The sequence below is a fragment of the Eublepharis macularius genome, chromosome 14, assembly GCF_028583425.1.
Source record: "Eublepharis macularius isolate TG4126 chromosome 14, MPM_Emac_v1.0, whole genome shotgun sequence".
Classification (NCBI taxonomy): domain Eukaryota; kingdom Metazoa; phylum Chordata; class Lepidosauria; order Squamata; family Eublepharidae; genus Eublepharis; species Eublepharis macularius.
This window is the reverse complement of record NC_072803.1, coordinates 56,126,195-56,148,164: the sequence shown is the minus strand read 5'-3', so window position 1 is coordinate 56,148,164 and position 21,970 is coordinate 56,126,195. Positions and strand designations below refer to the sequence as shown.

The window sequence follows — 21,970 nt, the reverse complement described above, 5'->3', positions numbered from 1 at the left end:
GGACCAAAAAGGGCCATCCTTTTGGGTGACAGTGTTGCCTTTCAGAAGAACCTCTTGCTTATTCTGTCGGTGTGTCATGTTCAGACATGGAAGATAAATGCTTTTGGTATCTGCCATTCAACTTCAGACCTTTCTTCCCATGGAAACTCAGTGGAACCTGTGCCTCTTTCCCAAGTTGGCCTAGTTCATGCGTGTATTTGCTTGATTTTCACTTCCTCGGTTTTTCAACACGTGTAGTTTGCACCTGAACTGATGGGACGGATCCTAACCCTATACTCTCCCTCCGCTAAGCAGTGTTTGGAGTCTTTCTCCAGCTACTCAAGTTGAAGGAGGCTCCTTGGAGGAAGGAGGAATTTGGATGCTGATATGGAAATTTCATCTGTGGCATTTGATTTGCCTTGGTCCATTCATACCTGCAATTCACCCCTTTGTTCTGGGCATCTAGGAATGGACAGAAATATCTGAATATCTGGGCAGGATTTTGGCAGATGGAGCAAAATTTCTGACAGGTGCGAGGCTTCAGTGTATCTTTTATTCAGTGTTGTTTCTTTGACTGTTTTATGAGGGCATTAAACTATAACCTATCCTGCATACTAGGGTTGGAGTGACCTGGTAAACCAAATTATATATAACTTATTGTTTGCAGTGAAGCTATTTTCTTTGGCTATTTATATTTTTAAGAACACATAATTCCCCTTGTCTAATTCTTCCTAAATCTAAAAACAATGCTTGCTCCCTTTTAGAGAGAAGATATAAATTTACACAGAATAAACTCACCAGGAATATGATTAGTAGATTAAAATTTGTTGCAAGATCTAACCTTGAAACTATGTACAGCCTCAGTTGCCATACAACAATGAATACAGTACTCAGAAGCAGTTCCATTGAGGTCAATGAGACTTATTCCCTAGGAATTGTGTTCAGGATTGCAACCTGATGTATCCATATCCTTGAGACAGAAATTCTCTGACATGCAATGCTCACATACATTACAAGATGTATATTTCCCTGTGAAGCTAAATTAGTTTATATAAGCGCTTATCAAGCTGCCTTATGTGGAGTCAGACCATCAGTCCATCTAACTCAGGGTCATGTACTCTGCTTGGTCATAGCTCTTGCAGCAGAGAAAGGTCTTTCTGAACACCTGCACCTGGCTGGAAGCCCTGAATCTGGGACTTTCTGCATGCAAAGCAGACGCTGGGCCACTAAGCTACAGCCCCTTCCTGCTGATGTCATTTAAAATGAGATTCTGTGCTTGCATAGGATGTAGTCTGTATTTAATTTTATTTTTAGTCCCAGTTGTGGACACCAGTTGCAACAAAGCCCCCCCCCCCCCCCGGACAATTTTTAAAAATTATAGAACTATGTGTGAGCCCAGGGGAGGCTCCAGAACTCTGAGAAGAATGCTTTGGGTTTCTAAGCCGATTTAGAAGTATCAAAGCAAAGCTTTCCAAGGCGCTTCATGATGCTTTGTGTAGAGTGGCAGCATCTGCAGCACTTTTCTTGCCATTTGCAAACGGCAAGAAAAGTGCTGCTTTGAGCTTCCCACCTGTTGTTATGTTGTAGTGACTCTCTACTGCCCCCTCCCCCCCTCCCATCAGGTAAAAACAGGCGGGAAGCTCAAAAAAACAATACTTTTCTTGCCGTTTGCAAACGGCAAGAAAAGTGTTGCTTTCAATCTTCCTGCCCAGCCACCTTTTTCACCCAATGGGAGGGAGGAGGAGGGGGTTCCCACTTCAGGTAAACTTGAAGTGGGAAACCCTAATCTTTTTCGGGTGCACACCCCTAGTAACTAACTACTGTGCATTCTCTGATATCGTCTAATTCACCTCTTGGGAGCTTCCACACCTATTAGCCAATGAGTTATTGAAAGATAGTTTATTAATCGTTTGCATTTCCCTCTCTTTCTTTTAAAAAAGATCTTTGGTTTGTGGTGAGCTCGCCAGAACCCAAAAAACGTTTTAAAATAAAGGGTAAAAATACATAAATTAAAGTCTTTCAATAAGCCATTGGCTAGTGGGTGCAGAAGTTCCCTAGAGGTTTATTTCACAAGATCAGAGAATGCACAGTAGTTTCTATATAAAAACGACAACTATTGATATATTCTGCCACATTCTCCCCCTTCCTTTTCCGTAGCCTTCTTCCCTATCTCCCTTGTGGTATAATTTAGATTGTAAGCCCCTTGGGGCAGGAACCTTCTTTTCATACTCAATAAATCATGCACACTGATGATGATGGTAAGAATGTCCATTATAATATTATCTTTCAAAATGGCCTTCTGTTGGTTAGCGAGCCAACATCTGTTGCTGTCCAGTTTCATTTTGGTTTAGAGTACATTTCTGATAGTGACCTCTTTGGAAGTCCCTTACACTTTCATGCACTGGAAGTGTATTCGGAGAAGGTTTGGCAATTGGATCTTCTTAACACCATTTGCTACTGTCTTTCCTTCCCAAAGTTTTCCCTGTGAATCAATGCTGCACAAGGACCTTACGCCCATTCATTTCAATGAGGCTTGGACAGGAGAATTTCCCTGTGGGTTGTTTCCAGTTTATTTGATTACTTATATTTGCTGTCTCATATCAGACATTGTTGGTTAATTCCAGAAAGGTCAAATTGTTTGGTATTCTGTTCTTTTTTTAAAGAATAAATTTGCCTTGGGAATTCTCGTTTTCTCGTTCTGGTAATCCCCATTAAAGTTTTGGATACAGCCCACTGGAACGTTCCCTCGTCCAAGCCTCACTAAACTGAATGGGAGGGAGCAGCGCCCTCGTGCAGCTTCTGGTCATTTAATTCATAGGGAGAACTTTGTTGCTAATCAAGTCCTTTGTTGTGTGGCTTGCTTCAGAAAATGCCTGTCTGTCTTGGACATTTTTATCTTTTCCTGCCAATTCTGCCTTGAAAGCACCCACTGTATATTAAAACTATTAAATCCCATTAATTGGGGCATACTTGTTGCCCTCGATATGATGTCTGTTGTAACTTTCTTTGCTGATGTGTATTCAGGGTGATCAGGGAGTGCCTGGTGTTCCAGGAGATATTGGATTCCAAGGTGACAAGGTAACTAAATCCCGATTTTATATCCTGTTTATGTTTGTATAAATATTGATATATAGCCACTGCCTGATTTTCTTGGCAAACATGCTTGCACTCCTACCCAGCTTTTTTTTTTAACATTTAATTCGTCTTGATTATGTCTCACATTACAAAAAAGTACTTCACTTTCATGATGGCAAGTTCCTGAAAATTCAATTCAATTACCTTTATTAGCATTAGAAATGATAATAGTCTACAATCACAGATAGGGACAATCAGAGACAGGGATAGGCAGAAGCATAAGCATAAACAAGCAATTAGTAACAGTTAATAATAAAATTAATAAACATTCAGCAATCAGGTGCGGCTATATGCTTGGATTTAACTTTATAAACTTCTGCTAGAAATTTTGCAACACTTAAAGTAACACCAGGGTTACAATCTTCTAAAAGGTGAACTAAAATTCCTCCTTTAATAGAATTATTATACTGAAGGTATTCAGTTAAAAATTGTTTGCATAACAGACCAAAAAGAGCGCATTCTAGAATAATGTGGGACAATGAGTTGAGGACTCCTAATTTGCAAAGACATATCCTGTTTTGAAGGGGTACTTGCCTGAACCTGCCAGAGAGCACCATTGATGGAAAGGCGTTTAAACGTGCTAAGTTCCTGAAAATATGAGTGTGGCTCAAGGGATATGCTATTGAAAGTAAGCTAGCAAAAGTTTAATACTTTTGCACTTGTATCCCTCCCTCTTTCATTCCACTCATTCATCCTCTCCTCTTACTGCAAACCCTCTGCAGTTTTTCAGATCTCTGAGTTTAAAAGGCCCTGTTTTTTCCAGCATAACCTACTGAATTTGTGGCTGTGATGGGATTTGAATTCAAGTCTCTCAGCAGACACGTTTGCAAATTGCATGTGAAGGATTACAGTGGAGTGTAATCTGAAGATTGCCCCATTGATGTTGCTCGCCTTGAAGTATCTAGTCCTTGTCTATTTTTGTATTGTGGGATATAAGACACTTTTTGCCATGACCTTTGTTCTTAGATGTATAAAAACGACTGATTGGCATGCAGTCATGAATGCTTGGATGTATACAAGTTCACTCTGGGTGTGCTATTTCTTACTTTCTAAGGTGCCTAGATGTACATGAAGGAATATATGCAGGGTGCTGCTTCCTCTATTGGAAATGGGGACACGCTTCTTGGGCATGATAAAGTTCTGTTTGTAGCATAAACTGTGCCCAAGTTATTTGGAAAGAATATTTCTTTTCCTTTTGATACATCTTGTAAAGTGCCTTCAGTCATCTGTTGGTGGGCCCTAAGCCAGTTTAATACCTCTTTCAGCAGTATACCTTCTAATGATCGCACCTGCTGCTTTGCCACCAAGGACCCAGATTCCTCTTATTTCTTGATGGTTGAGTGCACTGAGAGTGGTGGGGGAGGTTTGGATTTGGAATGTTTTGGCTGAGCTGCCATAGCCATCCATCTTCCGCCCACTGGCAGAGTTCCAGGTCACCTTCCTGCTCCCATCCTCCAACACACATACTAGGAAAGAACTTGGTAGGGATATAGCTGTCCAGATGAGACAGGTGGCACTTCTACATCAGCATTTTAAATAAATATTCTACAAATTCCATGTCTGCAGAGTTTCAGGCCTAGTTCTAAGTGGGGGGTGCCATCTTGGCTGTCTCATTTCATTTTGTGTAGAAATGAGCATGGCAGGGAAGTGTGTTCTGCCCTAGCATAGTTCCTGACATGCTTAATTCTATATTTCCCTCGCACGTGCCCACACCTGCAACCTGAAATGCTACAGCCAGGTGCAGGTCGGCTTCCTTTGCTGAGAACCACTTAGGCTGCACTTGGGATGAGGCTGGATTTTGATAACTATCTGGTTCACTCCAAATATCCTTCTTTCTGTTTCCTCTCTCACTTTTGAGAAACAAACCCGTGAGTGTTTGCACTGGTTTTGTTTTCCTTGGAATTTCTCTTTATCACATTTCTCCCAACATTATTGTTGCATGAATGGCATTGTGCATCTGTATCTAAAAGAAAGATCCTTGGTAACACAAACAGGCAAACCAGAATGGGCAACAGTGATAACATCTGAACAGAAATGAAGGCAGCCCCACCTACTCCTCTTTAGATTACACCCCTGAGTGCTGCAGTTCCATGTTTACAGGCTGGTGAGAGATGGGGACTGCCTCAAAGCTGCAGAGTGAGTTCATTGCAGAGGTAGTTTTGAGTGTCCAACTTGCTGGCTGCAAAGTTGTCCAAACTGAATTTAAAATTCTCACTCTCTGCTTGTTTCCTCCTCAGGGCAGCCAAGGTTTGCCTGGGATGCCAGGTGCCCGAGGAAAGCCAGGCCACACTGTAAGTAACAGTTTCTCTTTTCTGATTCTGCTGCAAAAGGTGGTCCGGTGAGGCCCGCTAGCCAGAGTTTTTCTTTAAGGCCTACTTGAGGTAGTCATCCTGTATCAGGGCTGTAGTCTTCTGTCTTCAGAGATGAGATGGCGCTCCATACCCAAAATAAATTCTCTCTGCATATTCAGGGTGAAGGCAAACCATAGATCCTTTCTCTCTGGCATGCTAGTTTTCTGTGTACAGATATGTGTGTGCAGGGCTCATTTCGATGGGGACCGCTCAGGAATGCAGTTCTGGCAGTTCCCCAAAGAGGTCACATGTCAGGTGGCCCCACCCACCTGACTCAGCTATTTTGGGCCCGTTTCAGCCTGGATTGGGGCCGAAACTACCCGGATTGGGCCTCTGACGGGTGGTGGATCACTCTCTCACTCAGCAGTGGCCTGATCTTGACCATTTTGGACCCCTTTCCGGCCATTTTCAGCCCCTTTTTGGGCCCAATTTTGGCCCTAAATGGCCAGGATTGGGTCCAAAACAGCCAGGATAGGTGATGTCAGGGGGTGTGGCATATGCAAATCAGTTATGCCAATGACACACTTCTGGTGCTGTCAAGGAGTGTGGCATATGCTAATTAGTTATGTTAATGAACTATGCTAATGAGTTCCTCCAGCTCTTTTTCTACGAAATGACCCCTGTGTGAGTGTATGTATGAGGAGCACTGAGTCATGTGGGCTCCCATCTGCAGTTTGAAGAGGTTGCCATCCTTGGTGAGAGATAGGGTTCCTGGTGCCCACCAGTTGTAGGTAAACCCATGGCAATTTGCCCCTCTGCCCGGCAATCGGCAGGAAGATGCAAGCCGCCCAATGATCACCTGCCACTGGTGCATGCACCTCTGTGTCCCACCTTGATTATATCACTTCTGGAAGTGACATCTCATGTTGGGGGAGGGAGTGTGCTCTTCATGCCAGTACTGATTTCTTAAGAATCGGCTCCAAATAATAGCATTTTGGGTCGATGCTTAAGGAATCGGCCCTAGTGCAAAGCAGGCTTGCACTCCCACTTCCCACACAACGATGTCACTTCTGGAAGTGATGTCATCCCAATGGAAAACAAGGAATGTGAAGGTTAGTGCTGCACCCCCCACCCTCATGATCTACAGCCATTTGCCAGGAAGACCTGGCAACTCCATGGGGGACCTTAGAGGGCATACTCATGTTTACTTTTTGATTTGTTTGGTTTTCCACAGGGGAAGGTTGGTGACAAAGGTCCAGTTGGAATTCCAGGACCACCTGGGCCTGAGGTATATTTTTGACTTCATCACTCTTTCTTTCCTTCCTTGCAAAATCTGTGCTTTAAAAAAAAAACCTCCTCCTACTCCAAGCTAAATGATAGGGAGCAGAGTAAGAATACTCAGACAGGTCTCGCACTGGAGGGGACAGTGGGGTCCCACAAGGATCAGTAAGGCAAATTATGAAGAGCTTTGGGAGGATTGCTCAGAATAGAGTAAGTGGGCAACCATGTTGAAAATAGTTTCAGGTGGGTAGCCATGCAGTAGCACCTTAAAAGACCGACAAGATTACAGTGTGAGATTACTGAAATTAAGTTCATTCACAAATTCAGAACAATGGACACCCCCAGGGCTGGATAGGGACATATGATTCTTCTTTCATTATAGATGCTAATTTTCTACATTTCCTCCCCTACTCTGATCAAGCAAATTACATTTCATATTGTACCTCCACATATCCTGCTTCTGTTCAAATCCCTCCCACCTTGTGACTGAGTTAAAAAAGACTCAGATCACCACTCTTCCTTGTATCCAACAAGGAAGCTTGACTCTTGAAAACTTTGTGGGCTTTGATGGGATCTGAACTGGCTGAAGCTGGGAGGGAAAGAGATCTTGAGGTTGTGATAGGAAGCTTGAAGAAAATATCAACTCAGTATGTGACATCAGTGAAAAAGAGAAACTCCCATGTTGGAAACGATTGAAGATAAAACCACCGCTATTGTAATGCCTCTGTATAGATCTATAGTGAGGACTCATTTGGAGGACCATGGCCATTTTCACACTGCTTACCAGGCATGGAACATCGCGCCAAGTTCCCGGAACGACAGCGTCTTCCTGGCACGATTTTGCGCGAGAACTGCAGTTGTGAAAACGGCCCATGTACAGTTCTCGTCACCATATATTAAATATGATATTGCAGAGCTGGAAAAAGCACAGAAGAGGACAACCAAGATGATTAAGGGGATAGAGTATCTTTTCTATTTATGAAGAAAGATTAAAGTGTCTGGATCTTTTCAGTTAGAGGGAAAAGGTGATTAATGGGGGAAATGATAGAGGTTTATAAAATTGTGGTTGGGGCAGAGAGAGACGGTTCCCACACTGATTTTTACCATAGAGATTAGAGGAACAGCACTATGAGGAAATCATTTTTTTCTCCTGCCCCTAATTTGCCAGGGGTGGGAAATTAGGGCTGGGGGCTGGTAATTTCCACCCCCAGACAGGTAATACATGAGAGGCTGTAGAGAGAGAGAGTGGATAAACTTCTCCCTATCACAAAGTGTCAGAGTTTGGGGTACATCATGAAGTTGATAGGCAGTAGATTCAGGACAAAGAAAATAGTTTTTTATTCAATGAGTGATTAAATTGTGGAAGCATAGTGACGGACACTAACATAGATGACTTTTAAAAGGAAATTAGACAGATTCATGGAAGAGAGGCCCGTCAATGGCTACTAACCACAGTGACTAAAGGAAATCTCCATATTCAGTGAGCATAAATAAACCTCTGGATATCAGTGCTGGGAGGCAGTATTGGGGGATGGTTGGCCATTATGCCCTGTTGTTAGCCTTCCAGGGTAACAGGTTGGTCATTGTGTGGAACAGGATGCTGAACTAGATGTTCCAGCAGGACTCTTCTTCTGTTCTTAAGCAATACTTTCTACATTACCTGTGCAGTATTAGTTAGTTTGCACAATGCTTCATGAAATCGACTCTATGCTGGAATCGTGGCTCAGTGACAGAACAGCTGTTGTGCATTCAGAATGTCCCAGGTTTCAGATCTGACATTTTAGGAAGGAGGTGTTGGTGGAAAAACCTTCCTTTGCATCAGGTCTTGAAGAACTGCTGTTGCTCATAATAAATATTACTGAACTTTCAATGGTCTGATTCACTATACAGTGTCTTTATATCAGAACCTTTCCAGAGGAATTTTGACCAGGAGGATGGCCCATCTAATCCAGTGTTGTCCAAGTGGCAGTCACTCTCCAAGGTCTAAGACACAGAGTCCTTCCCAGCCATTCTACCAGAGAACTGGTAGCTGGACATGCCAGGGAGCTTCTGTGTACCAAAAACCTTGTCTATCTCTGAGCGTTGGGTTTCTCCAGATTGAAAGGCACCTTTGGCTATCAGGCCGAGCAGCCATCATTAGAGTTATCAACTCTCCCACTGACCCTATGAAGAACCGTGGGCCTTCAGAACTTCTTGTGGTACAAATTCCTTGGGCAAATCAGGTGTTGTGTTGAAAAGTGCTTTGTTTTATTCAAGGGATCCATTCTGGCCCAGCCTGATACAGGGCAGCTTTTCTCCGTTTCTTCTTCAAATACAGTTAGAATGTGAGTCTATCTATCCTTATATCTTGGAGAGTGGAGTGATTGCTGACGCCAAATGATAATAGCTGGTGAATGACAAAGGCAGGCAGGATTGAATAGGGTGGGGTATGCAGAGGGGTGGTGGGTGTGGAGAAATCAGTATTGGTAATGAGACAGGAAGCCTAGGTCTTGATTCAGTCCAGGTGGGTGCATTGTCTTGAGCTTTGTTATCAGATGCAATTCAGCAGTCTTTCTTTCTAGTCTCCCTTTGAAATTCCTCTGCAGGAGAACTACTTTTAGGTCAGCAGCTGAATGTCCTGGAAAGTTAAATTGTTCCCACGATGGTTCTTGAATATTTTGGTTCCTGATGTCAGACTTACGTCCATTAATTCTTTGTCAAAGGGACTGGCCAGTTTGTCCAGTGTAGAGAGTGGAGGGGCATTGCTGACACGTGATGGCATAAATCACATTGGAGGATGAGCAGGAGATGGTGTGACTGATGTTGTTGGGTCCACTGATGATGTTGCTCGGATTGATAAGGAGAGCAAAGTTGGCGTCTTGGTTTGTTGCAGGCCTTGGTACCAGAGTCCATGTTAGTGTTAAGGAGTTTATCATAGTGGGTGAATAGTTGTTGTAGTTGTTGAAACAAAATATCAGACCTCCACAGACTACTTATAAGGAAGGATTATGAATGTATGAATCTCAGCCTTTTTCACCTACCAAATAGGAGACGTATGCATTTTCATTTACGTGGCATTTATTATTTATATCCCATTCCCCGCCCCACCCCCCGCCCCCAGTTGGGAACTCAAATCATCTTAGAATATCATTCTGCCTTCCTCCATTCTCCCACAACAATGAACCTGTGAGGTAGGCCAGGCTCAGTGTTTGTGACAAGCTTGGCTTGCACCATTCCAGTTTTTTTTTTTGCACGGCTGTCCATGGACATCTGAATGTACAGTTGAACATTTGCCCTTTGTTGGAGGATGCCTAGCCAGCCAGTCTGGCACGAAAGCTCCAGGCAGAGTCTGCTGGCATTGTGGATTGCGTAGCTATCTGGCCCAAAGCTTTTGGGGACATTGCAGTTGATGACATCAGAGCAGCTAAGCCAATGATCTCAAGAAGATGTGAGTGACATCAAAGGCCAAGTACCAGTTGAATGGAAATAGCTGATTAAGTTGCTTTGTCTCTAGGGACTGACTTGGCAGAAGTAAGAGCAAGGCGGGGAGTGCAAGCCGATGGGAGGAGGGCAGTGGCTCATTGTATGAGTAGGTCCTTAGTGAGCTCTTAATATGGTAGTATCAAGGGCAACATTGGGCAGATGTTAGAAATCTGTTAGAAGACCAACCCCCCCCCTCCAAATCTCTGAATATTTAAATTACAGGATTTAGCCATAGGGCTAAATAAACATCCTATAAACATGTCAGAGAAAGGAGGCAGCAAACGGATATGTTTAAAAGAAAAATTGTTTATCTTATGAATTATATGCAGAGAAATCGTTGATGCTCAAGTCAAAACAAGGACTTAAAAAACTTATTATGAGGCTTTGGGATGAGTTTCAGTTAACTGTGTTTTTTTTGTAACCGTTACCACATAAGCTGTGTTGTTTTCCTTTTTAAATATAATTTAGGGACATATGCAATAGTTGTTCATTGTCTTACATCCCTTTATTTAACAATAAGAATAAAGCCTTACTGGAATAATAATTATATCTATTAGGCAAGGGTTAGAGTTTTGGACTAAGATCTGGGAGACCCAGATTCAAATCACCACTGTGCCATGGAAGCTTGCTGGGTGACCTTGGGCCAGTCATACACTATCAGTCTAACCTGCTTCACAGGCGTGTTGTGCAGATGAAATGGAGGATAGGAGAATGATATAAGCTCCTTTGGGTCCCCGTTGTGAGAATGGCAGAGCATCAATGAAGTCAGTAAATAAGTAGATTGTAGATGCATTTTATTGCATATGGCCATTGGCCTTCACAATATCAAAACACTCTCAGATATCAAAATAATACATTATCAAATAGTCAGGTGATCAAACACTTCAGAACCACATAAAACGCCCTGCTAAAAGACTTTAAAATTAATAAAACCTTCTAAGATCAATCACATCGAGTCAATGGCTAATTCCTTTGCTCTAATCTTCCTAGCAGCTAAAGCAAAACGCGCCAATCTTAATGAAATAAAAGAATCCTTGTCTGAAAGCATCATAAATAAGTAAATAGGAGCACTTTCTCTATTCCAGAAAACAGGTTATTAATTCCAGTTTGAATGGTGACTATAGTGGTGTAATTGCTGCCATAGAGGGCAGGTAATATATAGCTGTTAGGCTGATATGGGCAGCCAGTATCACTTGGGTATCTTGCATAGCATTGGCAGTGGCCCTAAAGGTGGTAGAGGGCCTCTGGGTTGAGAATAGATCCAGAGGAGTTAGCCGTGTTAGTCTGTAGTAGCAAAATCAAAAAGAGTCCAGTAGCACCTTTAAGACTTACCAATTTTATTGTAGCATAAGCTTTCGAGAGTCACAGTTCTCTTTGTCACATGCATCTGATGAAGAGAACTGTGATTCTCGAAAGCTTATGCTACAATAAAATTGGTTAGTCTTAAAGGTGCTACTGGACTCTTTTTGATTCTGGGTTGAGAAGAATCTCTTTGACCTGGGCTATTTCCATGATGGTAGTAATAATCTGTTCTGCCAAGGAATGACTCCCACTTTCCAAGAAAAGATACAGTCTCACATCCTCAGGGCATATGAAAACCTTACAAATATCTGCCTGCTACCAAGTCAGACTGTTGGCCCATCTAGTCCAGTGTTGTCCAAGCGGCAGTCACACTCCAAGGTCTAAGGCACAGAGTCCTTCCCAGCCGTTCTACCAGAGAACTGGTAGCTGGACATGCCAGGGAGCTTCTGTGTACCAAAAACCATGTCTACCTTTGAGTTTTGGGTTTCTCCAGATTGAAAGGCACCTTTGGCTATCAGGCCTAGCAGCCATCATTAGAGCTATCAACTCTCCCACTGACCCTATGAAAAACAGTGGGCCTTCAGAACTTCTTGTGGTACAAATTCCTTGGGCAAATCAGGTGTTGTGTTGCAAAGTGCTCTGTTTTATTCAAGGGATCCATTCTGGCCCAGCCCGATACAGGGCAGCTTTTCTCCGTTTCTCAACCGATCTCTCTTTTGCAAGCTCTTGTGTGTTCGCTTAGTAGTAATGTACGAGGTGGGAATAAAACAGATGTATGTGTAGTTGGAGAATGGCTTTCAGCATTTGGCGGGCATAATCTTTCCCCCTCATCAGAGTTCTGGTATTTTGCTAGGTCTGGAACAGCTCTCTCTTGAATTGAATTGCCTTGTAATCTCCCCTTCTTTGTTAACATTGGACTGGACTATGGATTTCTTTGTTTCCTTAGCTGAATGGATTTGTGGGTGGAAAAGGGGCTGGCATTTAAATGTCAAAGGCTCCAGCTAATGAGCGTGTCATCACCTTTCCTTTCTTCGCACCAAGTCTGCTCCCCTTTTTGTCACTCTTGCGGCAACTTGATTTGTTTCTTCATGCAAGTGAGATTAGCCACTGACTCCAAATTTGTGAAGGGCTGAACAGGCTGCCTTAGCTGTTAGCAACAAGGAAATATTCTCTGACATAAGCACAAAAGAAGAATGCGGGTCGGTGACCAAGAGGATGGCAAAGGGCCACGGCTCAGTGGTAGAGCACATGCTTTGGCAGACAGAAAGATCCTGGCATCCCGGCATCTCCTGTTGAAAATGATCTCAGCTACAGGTCTGAACTTCCAAGAAGAGGAGTATGAACAGGAGAAGAGCCTGCCGGGTTAGAAGTGGCCCATCTTAGAGCCAAACTACAAGTGACGTCTTACACAGGTTGGACACTAGTCGGCTTCCCTCAAGTTTTGATGGGAAATGTAGGCATCCTGTTCTTGCAGCTGTAATGGAGAGCCAAGCTGTAAAACCAGGGTGCCTACATTTCCCATCAAAACTTGAGGGAAGCCGACTAGTGTCCAACCTGTGTAAGACGTCACTTGTAGTTTGGCTCTTAGTCCAGCATTCGCACAATGGCAAACCAGTTGCCTTAGAGGGACAGAGAGGACAAGGCCTTCCCTTGATGTTTCACATAATTTAAAAGATCCTCCTGGAGCTCTTTACAATCCACTTTGAGTTTCCATCATCCCAAATAATTAGTTATTATCTGCAAACTTGGCCATTACACTGTTCACCCCCACCCCCCCGATTATAGTTCATTTGGGAAAAAGAATAAATAGCACAGGTTCCAGTGCTGATCCTTGTGGGAGCTCACTGCTTATTTCTTTCCATTGCGTGAACTGTGCATTCATTCTTGCTCTCTGCATGGAGGGCCGTGGTGAAGCGCATGATTTGCACATGGACCCTAGGTTCAACAGCTGGTACTTCCAGTTAAAATTTATGCTTTTTCCAATTTATGCTCATTTTCAAATTTCTGCGATTGATACCCTATTGTATTGTTTATTGAATGCTCCAGCTGTATTGATTTACACAGTGTAATCTGCTGAATGAATGAATGAATGAATGAATGAATGAATGAATGAATGAATGAATGAATGAATGAATGAATGTTGGAGGCAGGGACGAGGAAAGTCCTTAGACAATTCTTGTTAGAAATGACTGACAGGAAGCTACAGTTGGTAGGGGCCATATCATTCTCGTCTTCTTCCACCTGCACTGGCTCCCAGTTTGCTTCCAGGCCCAATTCAAAGCCTGGGGCCACCATACATTAAGGACCGCTTTCACCTATATTAACCTACTTGACCATTTCAATCATCTGCCCCCATCATCTAAGACTAGTTGCGGGGCAACTCTGTTAAGGGCTGTCTGAGTCGTGGTATCAAAACTAGGGGATTTCTACCCAGTGAGATTTATCAGTCCCTCTCTATCATTGTCTTTCCCCAGCAGGTGGAGACTTCTGTTTTGTTTGCCATCCTCTCACTGACCCTCCTTTCCTCTTTATGTGCTTCGTTTAATTCTTGCTTTTAATTGTTTTTTATATACACATTTTAAAGCTGGTTTTAATGTTTTTTTTTTTGCTGTTTTGAGGACCCTAACTTGGTGGAATGGTGGCATAAAATGTTTTAAATAAATAAGCAGTACAAAACAGCTTCATATGTTAGGTGTCAGGATGCTTGAGGCTAAGGTTGTTGTTCTGTTCAAAAATTATAGCAATCACTGTAATTTCTTTAGCACCTACAGAATTAGATTAGGTGCGATGTAGTAATAAAATTAAAAAGAACACCACCATCCTGCAGCCTTACACCTATCTTGCTAGGATTTGGGGAGTGTGTAGAACAACTTCTTGCCCGTGCTTGGCAGCTAAGTACCTCCCTGCAAGTAAAAATCTAGCACACCAGGGAGAAACATTTGATTGACTCTTTCCCTCTTTTCTACATCCTGCACTATTAATAAATGTGACCTTCTATCAGTGGTCTGAAGTGTTCCAGTCTATTCTACCACCTCACTCTGTGTGGGAAACGGAGCTTGGAAGAGAGAGCAGAGTGTAGGCTAAGCTCTACATGATCCAGGCGTTTCAAAGCTGCCTTTGGATCTGCGCTAGACTTCCAGAATACATTAGGAGGATTCGCTGGAGCCCTTTCCGGGTCCTTGGGCCCAGGCTGCCTATGGACCCTCAGTTGTTCCTCCCTCCCCACCAATTTTGGCTGTGTTTTCTTCTCCCCACATCATGGCCACCCCACCATTCCATGGCTGTGCTGAAGAGGATGGAGCGTGACTTCTTTGCATTCCTCCTTGGTGCCACCAGAACTAAGAGGCACACAAAAGAAGTACCGTTCTGCTTTTGTCAGAATATCGGGAAGGGGGTCATCCCGGAAGCCCCTGCAATGTTGCTGAGGCCTCTGACCAATTGGGATGGGTGCCTAGAGACGGCAGCACTGCGCACTTCTCTTGTGCCCTGTTTCCACCAGAGTTGCCAGGCGTTCCCCCATTGGGATGGAGAATAGGAGACGGCCCCAACATTTCCAGTTTGCACTCTTCCGAAGTGTGGGATCTGGCAGTGCCCAGCCATGCCAGCCCCTGACACTGGCCCAGCACAACTAGCTGATTCTCTAAAAATCTGGTGTATGAAGTTTCTACTACAAGGCCTTGTCACTCAGTGTCCTCCTCTCTGTCCACTGTTCTTTAGGGCTTTCCAGGTGACATTGGCCCCCCAGGACAAAATGGACCTGAAGGCATTAAGGTGAGCAGCACGGAGAAACCAGACATTGCATCGAGTGGGCAAGAGCCAATGAAAACACAGGAACCAAGAAGGGCGGGTGGGAGGGAGGCAGAGGAGAGGAGAGACAAACCCTGGAGATCCCTATGAATAGTTCTGGCCAAATTTCTGGTTTTAAACATTTGTTTGTATTGAGATGCCTCCAAGAGCTGGAGTGGATTTTTTTTTCTGCATCAGAGTTGATATTGGATATGATCCCGTGGCAGCACGCGCTGGCAAGCAATCGTCTCTCTGTGCTTCGAATGGGCCCTTGATAACTCATACCTTTCTCTGTTTCTGAGTTTCTTCTAATCTCTTGCAGGGGAAGCCAGGAGCGCGAGGATTACCTGGCCCAAGGGGACAACCTGGCCAAGAGGTGAGAAATGGGCAGAAAATGTTAACGCTGCTTCTCCCAGGGCTTCAAGATCCCCAGCCTGTATTTCTTGCAGTGAGTCTGTCTCATCTGTAAGAACATAAGCAGAGCTCTGCTGTATCAAACCAATGTTTCATGTAGTCCAACATCTTACCTTGCGCAGTGGTTAAAGGGATGCCGCCAGGGAAGCCCATAAAGGCACGCAGAGGCCAAAGCCTTCCTCTGTTTGCCTCCCAGCAGCTATTTTTCAGAGGTACAGTGCTTCTGAACGTGGAGGTTCCTTTAGCCACCACAGATAATAAACACTGAGAGACTTCTTGTCTGTCAATCTGTTGAGTCCCTGTTTAAAGCTTTCTGAGCCAGTGGGTATTGCCATGTCTTTTCTCAGTGAATTTCAGGTTGCATACTATGAAGAAGTACTTCCTTTTGTCTGTCCTGTATCCTACTGCTCATCAATATATTTGGGTGATCCCAAATTCTAGTATTTTGAGGGGGAGAGAAGAAACATTTTATCCATTCTGAATTTATAAACCTTTGTCATTTTCCCTCCACCCCAATGTTGCCATCATTTTTCATTTTTTGCCTTCAAGTTACAGCTGACTTAGGGTGACCCCCATAGGGTTTTCAAGGCAAGAGATATGTAGAGGTGATTTGCCATTGCCCACTTCTGGGTAGTAACCCTGGACCTCCTTGGTGGTCCCCCATCCAAACACCAACCAGGGCTGATTCTGCTTAGCTGCTGAGATCTGATGAGATTAGGCTAACCTGGGCTATCCAGGTCAGGATAATATCTTCTTACTAAACTAACAAGCCTCAGACTTTTTAGTCTTTCCTCAAAGGGAAGGTGATCCAACTTACTGCTTTGATCCAAAGCCGATGACTACATTCTCAGTTGCAGAAACTCTCTACAATCTCAGACAAAGCCTTTTTCCAGTTGATCCGCCTGAGAATCTTTAACTCATACATGCCCCCACAGAGCCAGGGGCTTATGTATTCTTTGTCTACAGTGCTATTAAGAAAGTGTAGAACCTGATTTCTTGCTACATTATGGAAAATAGGTACTTTGGCCCCCTTTTTTCTTTTACTTTTTGGGCAAGTTTCTAACCCTCGTCGCTAGAAAATCTGCATGTTCTGCTGAAAATCCAGAAAATCGCCCAAGTGAACTATTTGTTCTGTATGCTCCTCAGGGTGATGAAGGACCTGTAGGGCCACCTGGGATTCCCGGGCTGGAGGTAAGATGTGTGTGTGTGTGTGTTTACTGCAGCTCTTCAGGATGATGCATTTAGGAACGTATAGTGATCCAAAACTCCACTTCTGCGTCTGATAACTTCTCCCACACCCAACACCCACAGTTGTGCAGATGTCACAGCTAGCCAAGTCAGAATTTTATCTTTGAAACAGTGAGAGAGTCCTGCCTGGTGCCATTTTCTACAGGAGAAATTTCATGGTCCATCAGGAATGTTGCAGTGATAACTTCTTTAAAAACTTTTTTGTATTAATTTTAATAGAAAATGTCAACCAATAAAAAGTTGTTTGAAGCAGCTTCCTTTCCTCATTTTTTTGCCATATCCATTTCATTTCTTCGCTCCTTCCCCTACATTGTTCTTACAGTTTTGAAGGTCTAGAAAAGAAAATGGAGCGGCTTTCCAGGGTAGATCTGGTTTCTTGCAAGCTAGTATGCAGACTGCATGTTTAAAAAGAGTTTCCATTTGCTTTTCTCTGTGTTAATTAACATCTTGAAGTGGAAACATCTGGAAGATTGCAGTGGCTACTTCCATCAGCAGAAAAACAAAATGCATCTTGTCATTCTCTAGGAGGAATTGTGGTTTGGTAGCAGAGCACCTGCTTTGCATGCAGAAGGCCCTAGTGAAAAGGGTCACAGGCAGCAGACCTTTCTCTGAGAGCAGCTGTCAGTCAAAGTAAACTTGATCGAGCTAATATGGATCAAAGGTATAAGGCATCTTCATACGTTTACATTTTCCTTGTCACGGAAATAACCATGGCAAACTTTTGCATGTGCCCACTTCAGATATCATGTTGTTCATGTAAGTAGCAGTTAGTTCAAGGCAATTAACCAGCTGCATAAAAGTGTAGACATTTTCTGCAGCCAGCTAATTGCCTTTAACTAATGGCTCACATGTATGGTCTACTCATGTGAGTAATGTGCTATCTGAAGTGTATACTGGTCATTTTGACTATCTTCATTTTCTTGCACATGTTGGTCAGCTGAGGAGATTGACAGCATTTGTGATTATTTCTGTACCTTTACCCTTGACCTTAATTTAATCTTCCAGTTATTAGGTTTGCTTCCTGTGTGTCTGTGACTTTTTCAGGGTCCGTTTGGCAGGAAGGGCTTTCCAGGAAAACCGGGACCTGATGGCGTCAAGGTAAAGAGATCATGTTTAACTTCAAGTGTGGGGGAGAAATGGGATGTTAAAATCCAGGGAATTCTATTGCTTCAATTTAACGTACTGTAGATCTGAAGCTTCCACCAAATTTTTTTTGCTCTCTTTCCTGCTTTTTTGCTCTGGAAATTCCGTCTCAGTGTGGTTTCTGTGGTAGAAAGAATGATGGCGCATATTTTTTGAAACCACAAAGTTTTATTATTAACCAGAATGGTCCTCTTTTGAAATCTCTCCCCTTTTCTTTTTTTTCCACAAATCTCTCTCTGAGTTTTCTGTCCCAAAACAGCAACAGCCACCCATGTCTCCCTGCTGCCTAATTGGATACAGAATAGTTCCAGGGCATGCTTCCCCCCCCCCATTCTTCCAAGAGATAAAAATGCAACTCTTGAAATCCACAAAGAGTCTGTCCTAGCAGACCATCTGTAATCATGCTATGCAGCATCTGAGAGAACACAGCTGTTGTTGCCCCAAGACCTCCCCCCCTTCCAGACATCCGGTGTTAATTCTGTGCTAATTGGATGCTCTGCTGAGTCTGAATCTCCCATGTCCTTTGCTCCTTATGCTTGCTTGCAATTGGCTTGCATTTCTCTACTCTTCAACTGGTCAGTCAATATACACAGGGGTGTTAGGAGCTGTACAAGATATAAAAATTATACTTCTGCCCCAGAAGGCCTGCAATTTACTCAGCCTTGCAGATGTCTTATGGGTCTATTAAGCCATCACACCAGACCATGGTTTTGATGTGGTGTCCAAAAGGGCAAATTATCATTTGCAGAATCATGAACCATGGTTTGAAGTGGGTTTGCAAACTATGAATTTTGTTAACTATTGCTCAGAGATGGTCACTGAATTGACAAAACAATGATTTGCAATTGGGTGATGAATTAGAATCAGAAATTACACAGACTGGAAAACCATGGCTTATTTAAACTGTAGAGAGGGGCACGAACCGAAATATGAAGCAAAGTTCGACACGAACCAGGCTGGTTCATGGTTCACGAACCGGTGGTTTGTCAGAGTCCACTTCTGATGAACTGCCATGAACTTTAGGCTGGTTCTTTGGTTTGTTTTTCGGTTCTTCACTGCAGACAGCATGGCGCTGATCAATCAGTTTCCTAGGCAACAGGGGTTGGGCTTTCTGCAGACCTTCTGCTGACCCTAAAGTGACCTTCTGCTGATGCGGAAGTGACAATTTGCTGACCTGGAAGTGACATTTTCACGAACCAAACAAACTGGTTTGTGAACCAGGGCAGGCTCATGAAAGTTTGTGGTTCATGAAAGACAACGAACCACAAGCCTTATGATTCGCTTTTTTCCCAGTTCGTGCCCATCTCTAGCAAACTGTGGTTTGCCAAGATGTATGAATTGACATTCATGAGTTTGACCATTCTTCTGCTTTTGGAGGTAAATGCAAACAGAAAAAGAAAATCAGAATGCAGCTCTAAACCAGGATTTGCCTGTACATTTGTATACTGTAAGCTTGATTTGGCTCATGAGCCATGAGCCATTCAAATAATCATTTGGCACAATGGCTTTGCTTAAGCTGTTACCGGTGAGTATACTGTGTGTCTTGTGATAAGCACTGTACTATTTGAAGAGGAGATCTTGCACTCATGGTGCCCTATGGGGGCATTCACAAGTGGCTGCATATGCATATGCATATGCATATACACAAATGCATATACCATGTGGACATACAGTAAACATGGAGGAAGTGGCCCCCAGCTCAGTGCTGCTTATGTACAAAAGCTGGTACCTTTGCAAACAAAATCCCTGGGAAGAACTCTGTGGTTGAAGAACAATAACTTCCTCCGATCAATAATTCTTCTGCTGCCTGAATTATGTTTAAGGGAGGGCGATGATGCTAACCCCTTCATTGAAAGATGTGAAATGTTTTTGACCCATTATCTGTTCACAGAGGAAAGTCCAGCCTTGAGAATAAAGAATTCAGCTTTGAATTTGATTAGGCAAGTCCTCTCCCATGATGCCACGGACAAGTCGTGTGTGAAACAGGAATAATCAGGACTTGAGTGCAGAAACAATAAAAATTGTACAACACTGAGGAATCTGCTCTATAAATGGCGACCACTAGTCACAAGTCAGGAATTTGGAAGGGATCACAGGACAGGGGCACATTGGAAACCTAACCTCCAAAATCTCTGTAAACCTCTGCAATAATATTCAGTCCTCATCAAGCCAGTTTTTGTTTTTGTTTTCTTTTGAGTTATCTACAAAGTTCTGTTTTCCCTCATGCCTGGAGCGTCCCCTGAGCCTCTTGTTCTTGGCTGGTCTGTTTTTGCTGCTTTAATGAACAGAATAGGAGGCACCCTCTTTACTACTGAACATACTGATGTGCTGTTATCATTCTCCATCTCCATTCAGGGTGAACCAGGGAATCCAGGCCGGCCAGGAAAAGTTGGTGATCAGGTAAATGACTTTGGTTTCATTTCCTCGCTTCTATTCCTAGTCTGGTTATTTTCCAGCAGTGGGCTGTGTTTTGTGCCAAAAATGGCTTTGGTTGCTGTGTCTGTAGCTGTCAATGGATTTGAAAATGCTGTCTTTATTTTACTTGGTGAGGGCCCTGCACGTAGGCCCTACGCCACCAGAGTGGGGGCTGGGCAGGGCTGCAGGAGGCAGGCCAGCATCTTTTTTTTCCCAGGCTGGAACCTGATAAAAAAGCCGGCCTTGCTGGAAGAAAGGAGGGCAGACTGTAAGGAAAAAAGTTCGCCAAGGGCGAGGCAAGGGAAGACTCACTTGTAGACAGCTTGCTCAAGTGAAAAGCAGAGACACCTCGGAAGGAAGGAGACAGGAGTCCAAGAGACCAGGCAGCGGAGAGCAGCGCCAGGCAGAACTGCTCCCTAGGTGAAGCGGGGCCAGCAGGCAGACTCCAAACCGAGGGAAGGGGCCGCAGACTCAAATTAAAAGAACAGCACTCTTGAACTGGATGTGAAAGGGAATAAATAAAGGGGTCGTGACAGCTGATGATGAGGGCGGGCAAAAGGAACCACTCTGTGTGGTGTGGCTGAACCACCCCAAGTGTGATATACTTATTCTTACTTGATTAAAAAAGTCTGCTCCCTGCCTTTCTTTCATGGCTATCAAAGCACTGATAAATAAATCCAAGATCCAATAAAACAACAGTATATAAAACACTTAGTCTTCAGATCACAATAAATGACAACTTACCACAGCCTCGTAAAAGTATCTTATTCATTTCAGAAACCAACCATTAAAAAAACTCCTCTTATAACCCAGAGCATTAATCAAAAGCTAATTAAAGGGGGAAGGTCTTACAACTTTAACGAAAACTCCAACTAGATTTAGCTTTCTTTTATCTCTTTTGGAGAAGAGCTTTTATACAGTGGGTGCCATCATCCCTTTTGTCCTCTCTTGACCAGAAAGCACTGTCAATTTCAGTTGGCACGTGAGCTCATATGGAGAGAGGCAATTAAACTAGTGTGATACTCAAAAGGAGTAGAGAACAGATAGTTTAAGTCTACAGTATGAACACCAGTGAGGGGTGCAGTGCGAACACCAGTGAGAGGTATTCACACCAGTGAGGGGTGCCTGCACACAAACCAATCTAAGGCCTTTAACTGAAAGAAAAAATCAGACTGTTGAAGAAACAGCTTCACCAAAGAAACTATTGGAAGTTTGAACAGGCAATTAAATTTTCCATATCAGTTCATTGTTTGCAACCCAAGAATGGAACTGTAAATGGAATTCACCCTGTAGGTTCTGTGCATTACTAGTGATTTTAAAAAAAAGATTATTTCTTACTTTTTGATCAAATGGTTTCCTAGGCAGTTTATGATAGGCTAAAACAATGCACGAGGCATAGTTTCAAATGGAATATGTACAGTGCCTCTGGACACAGGCAGGTAAAATATATAGGAACTGCTCTTCAGATGCACATTAAGGCAAGCACAAAAACAAATAAGAGCTTGGCTGTTCTA

The 21,970-nt window shown here is 43.3% G+C and overlaps 1 protein-coding gene across 1 annotated transcript in view; it reads left to right on the top strand.

Annotated features, from left to right (window-relative positions):
* COL27A1 (collagen type XXVII alpha 1 chain) overlaps positions 1-21,970 on the top strand; it is a 342,023-nt gene that overhangs the window by 178,436 nt on the left and 141,617 nt on the right. The window contains exons 17-24 of the mRNA XM_054997267.1: positions 3,004-3,057; positions 5,352-5,405; positions 6,640-6,693; positions 15,168-15,221; positions 15,559-15,612; positions 16,797-16,841; positions 17,943-17,996; positions 20,397-20,441. Coding sequence (XP_054853242.1) covers positions 3,004-3,057; positions 5,352-5,405; positions 6,640-6,693; positions 15,168-15,221; positions 15,559-15,612; positions 16,797-16,841; positions 17,943-17,996; positions 20,397-20,441 — 414 coding nt within the window. The remainder of the gene's footprint in view (positions 1-3,003; positions 3,058-5,351; positions 5,406-6,639; positions 6,694-15,167; positions 15,222-15,558; positions 15,613-16,796; positions 16,842-17,942; positions 17,997-20,396; positions 20,442-21,970) is intronic.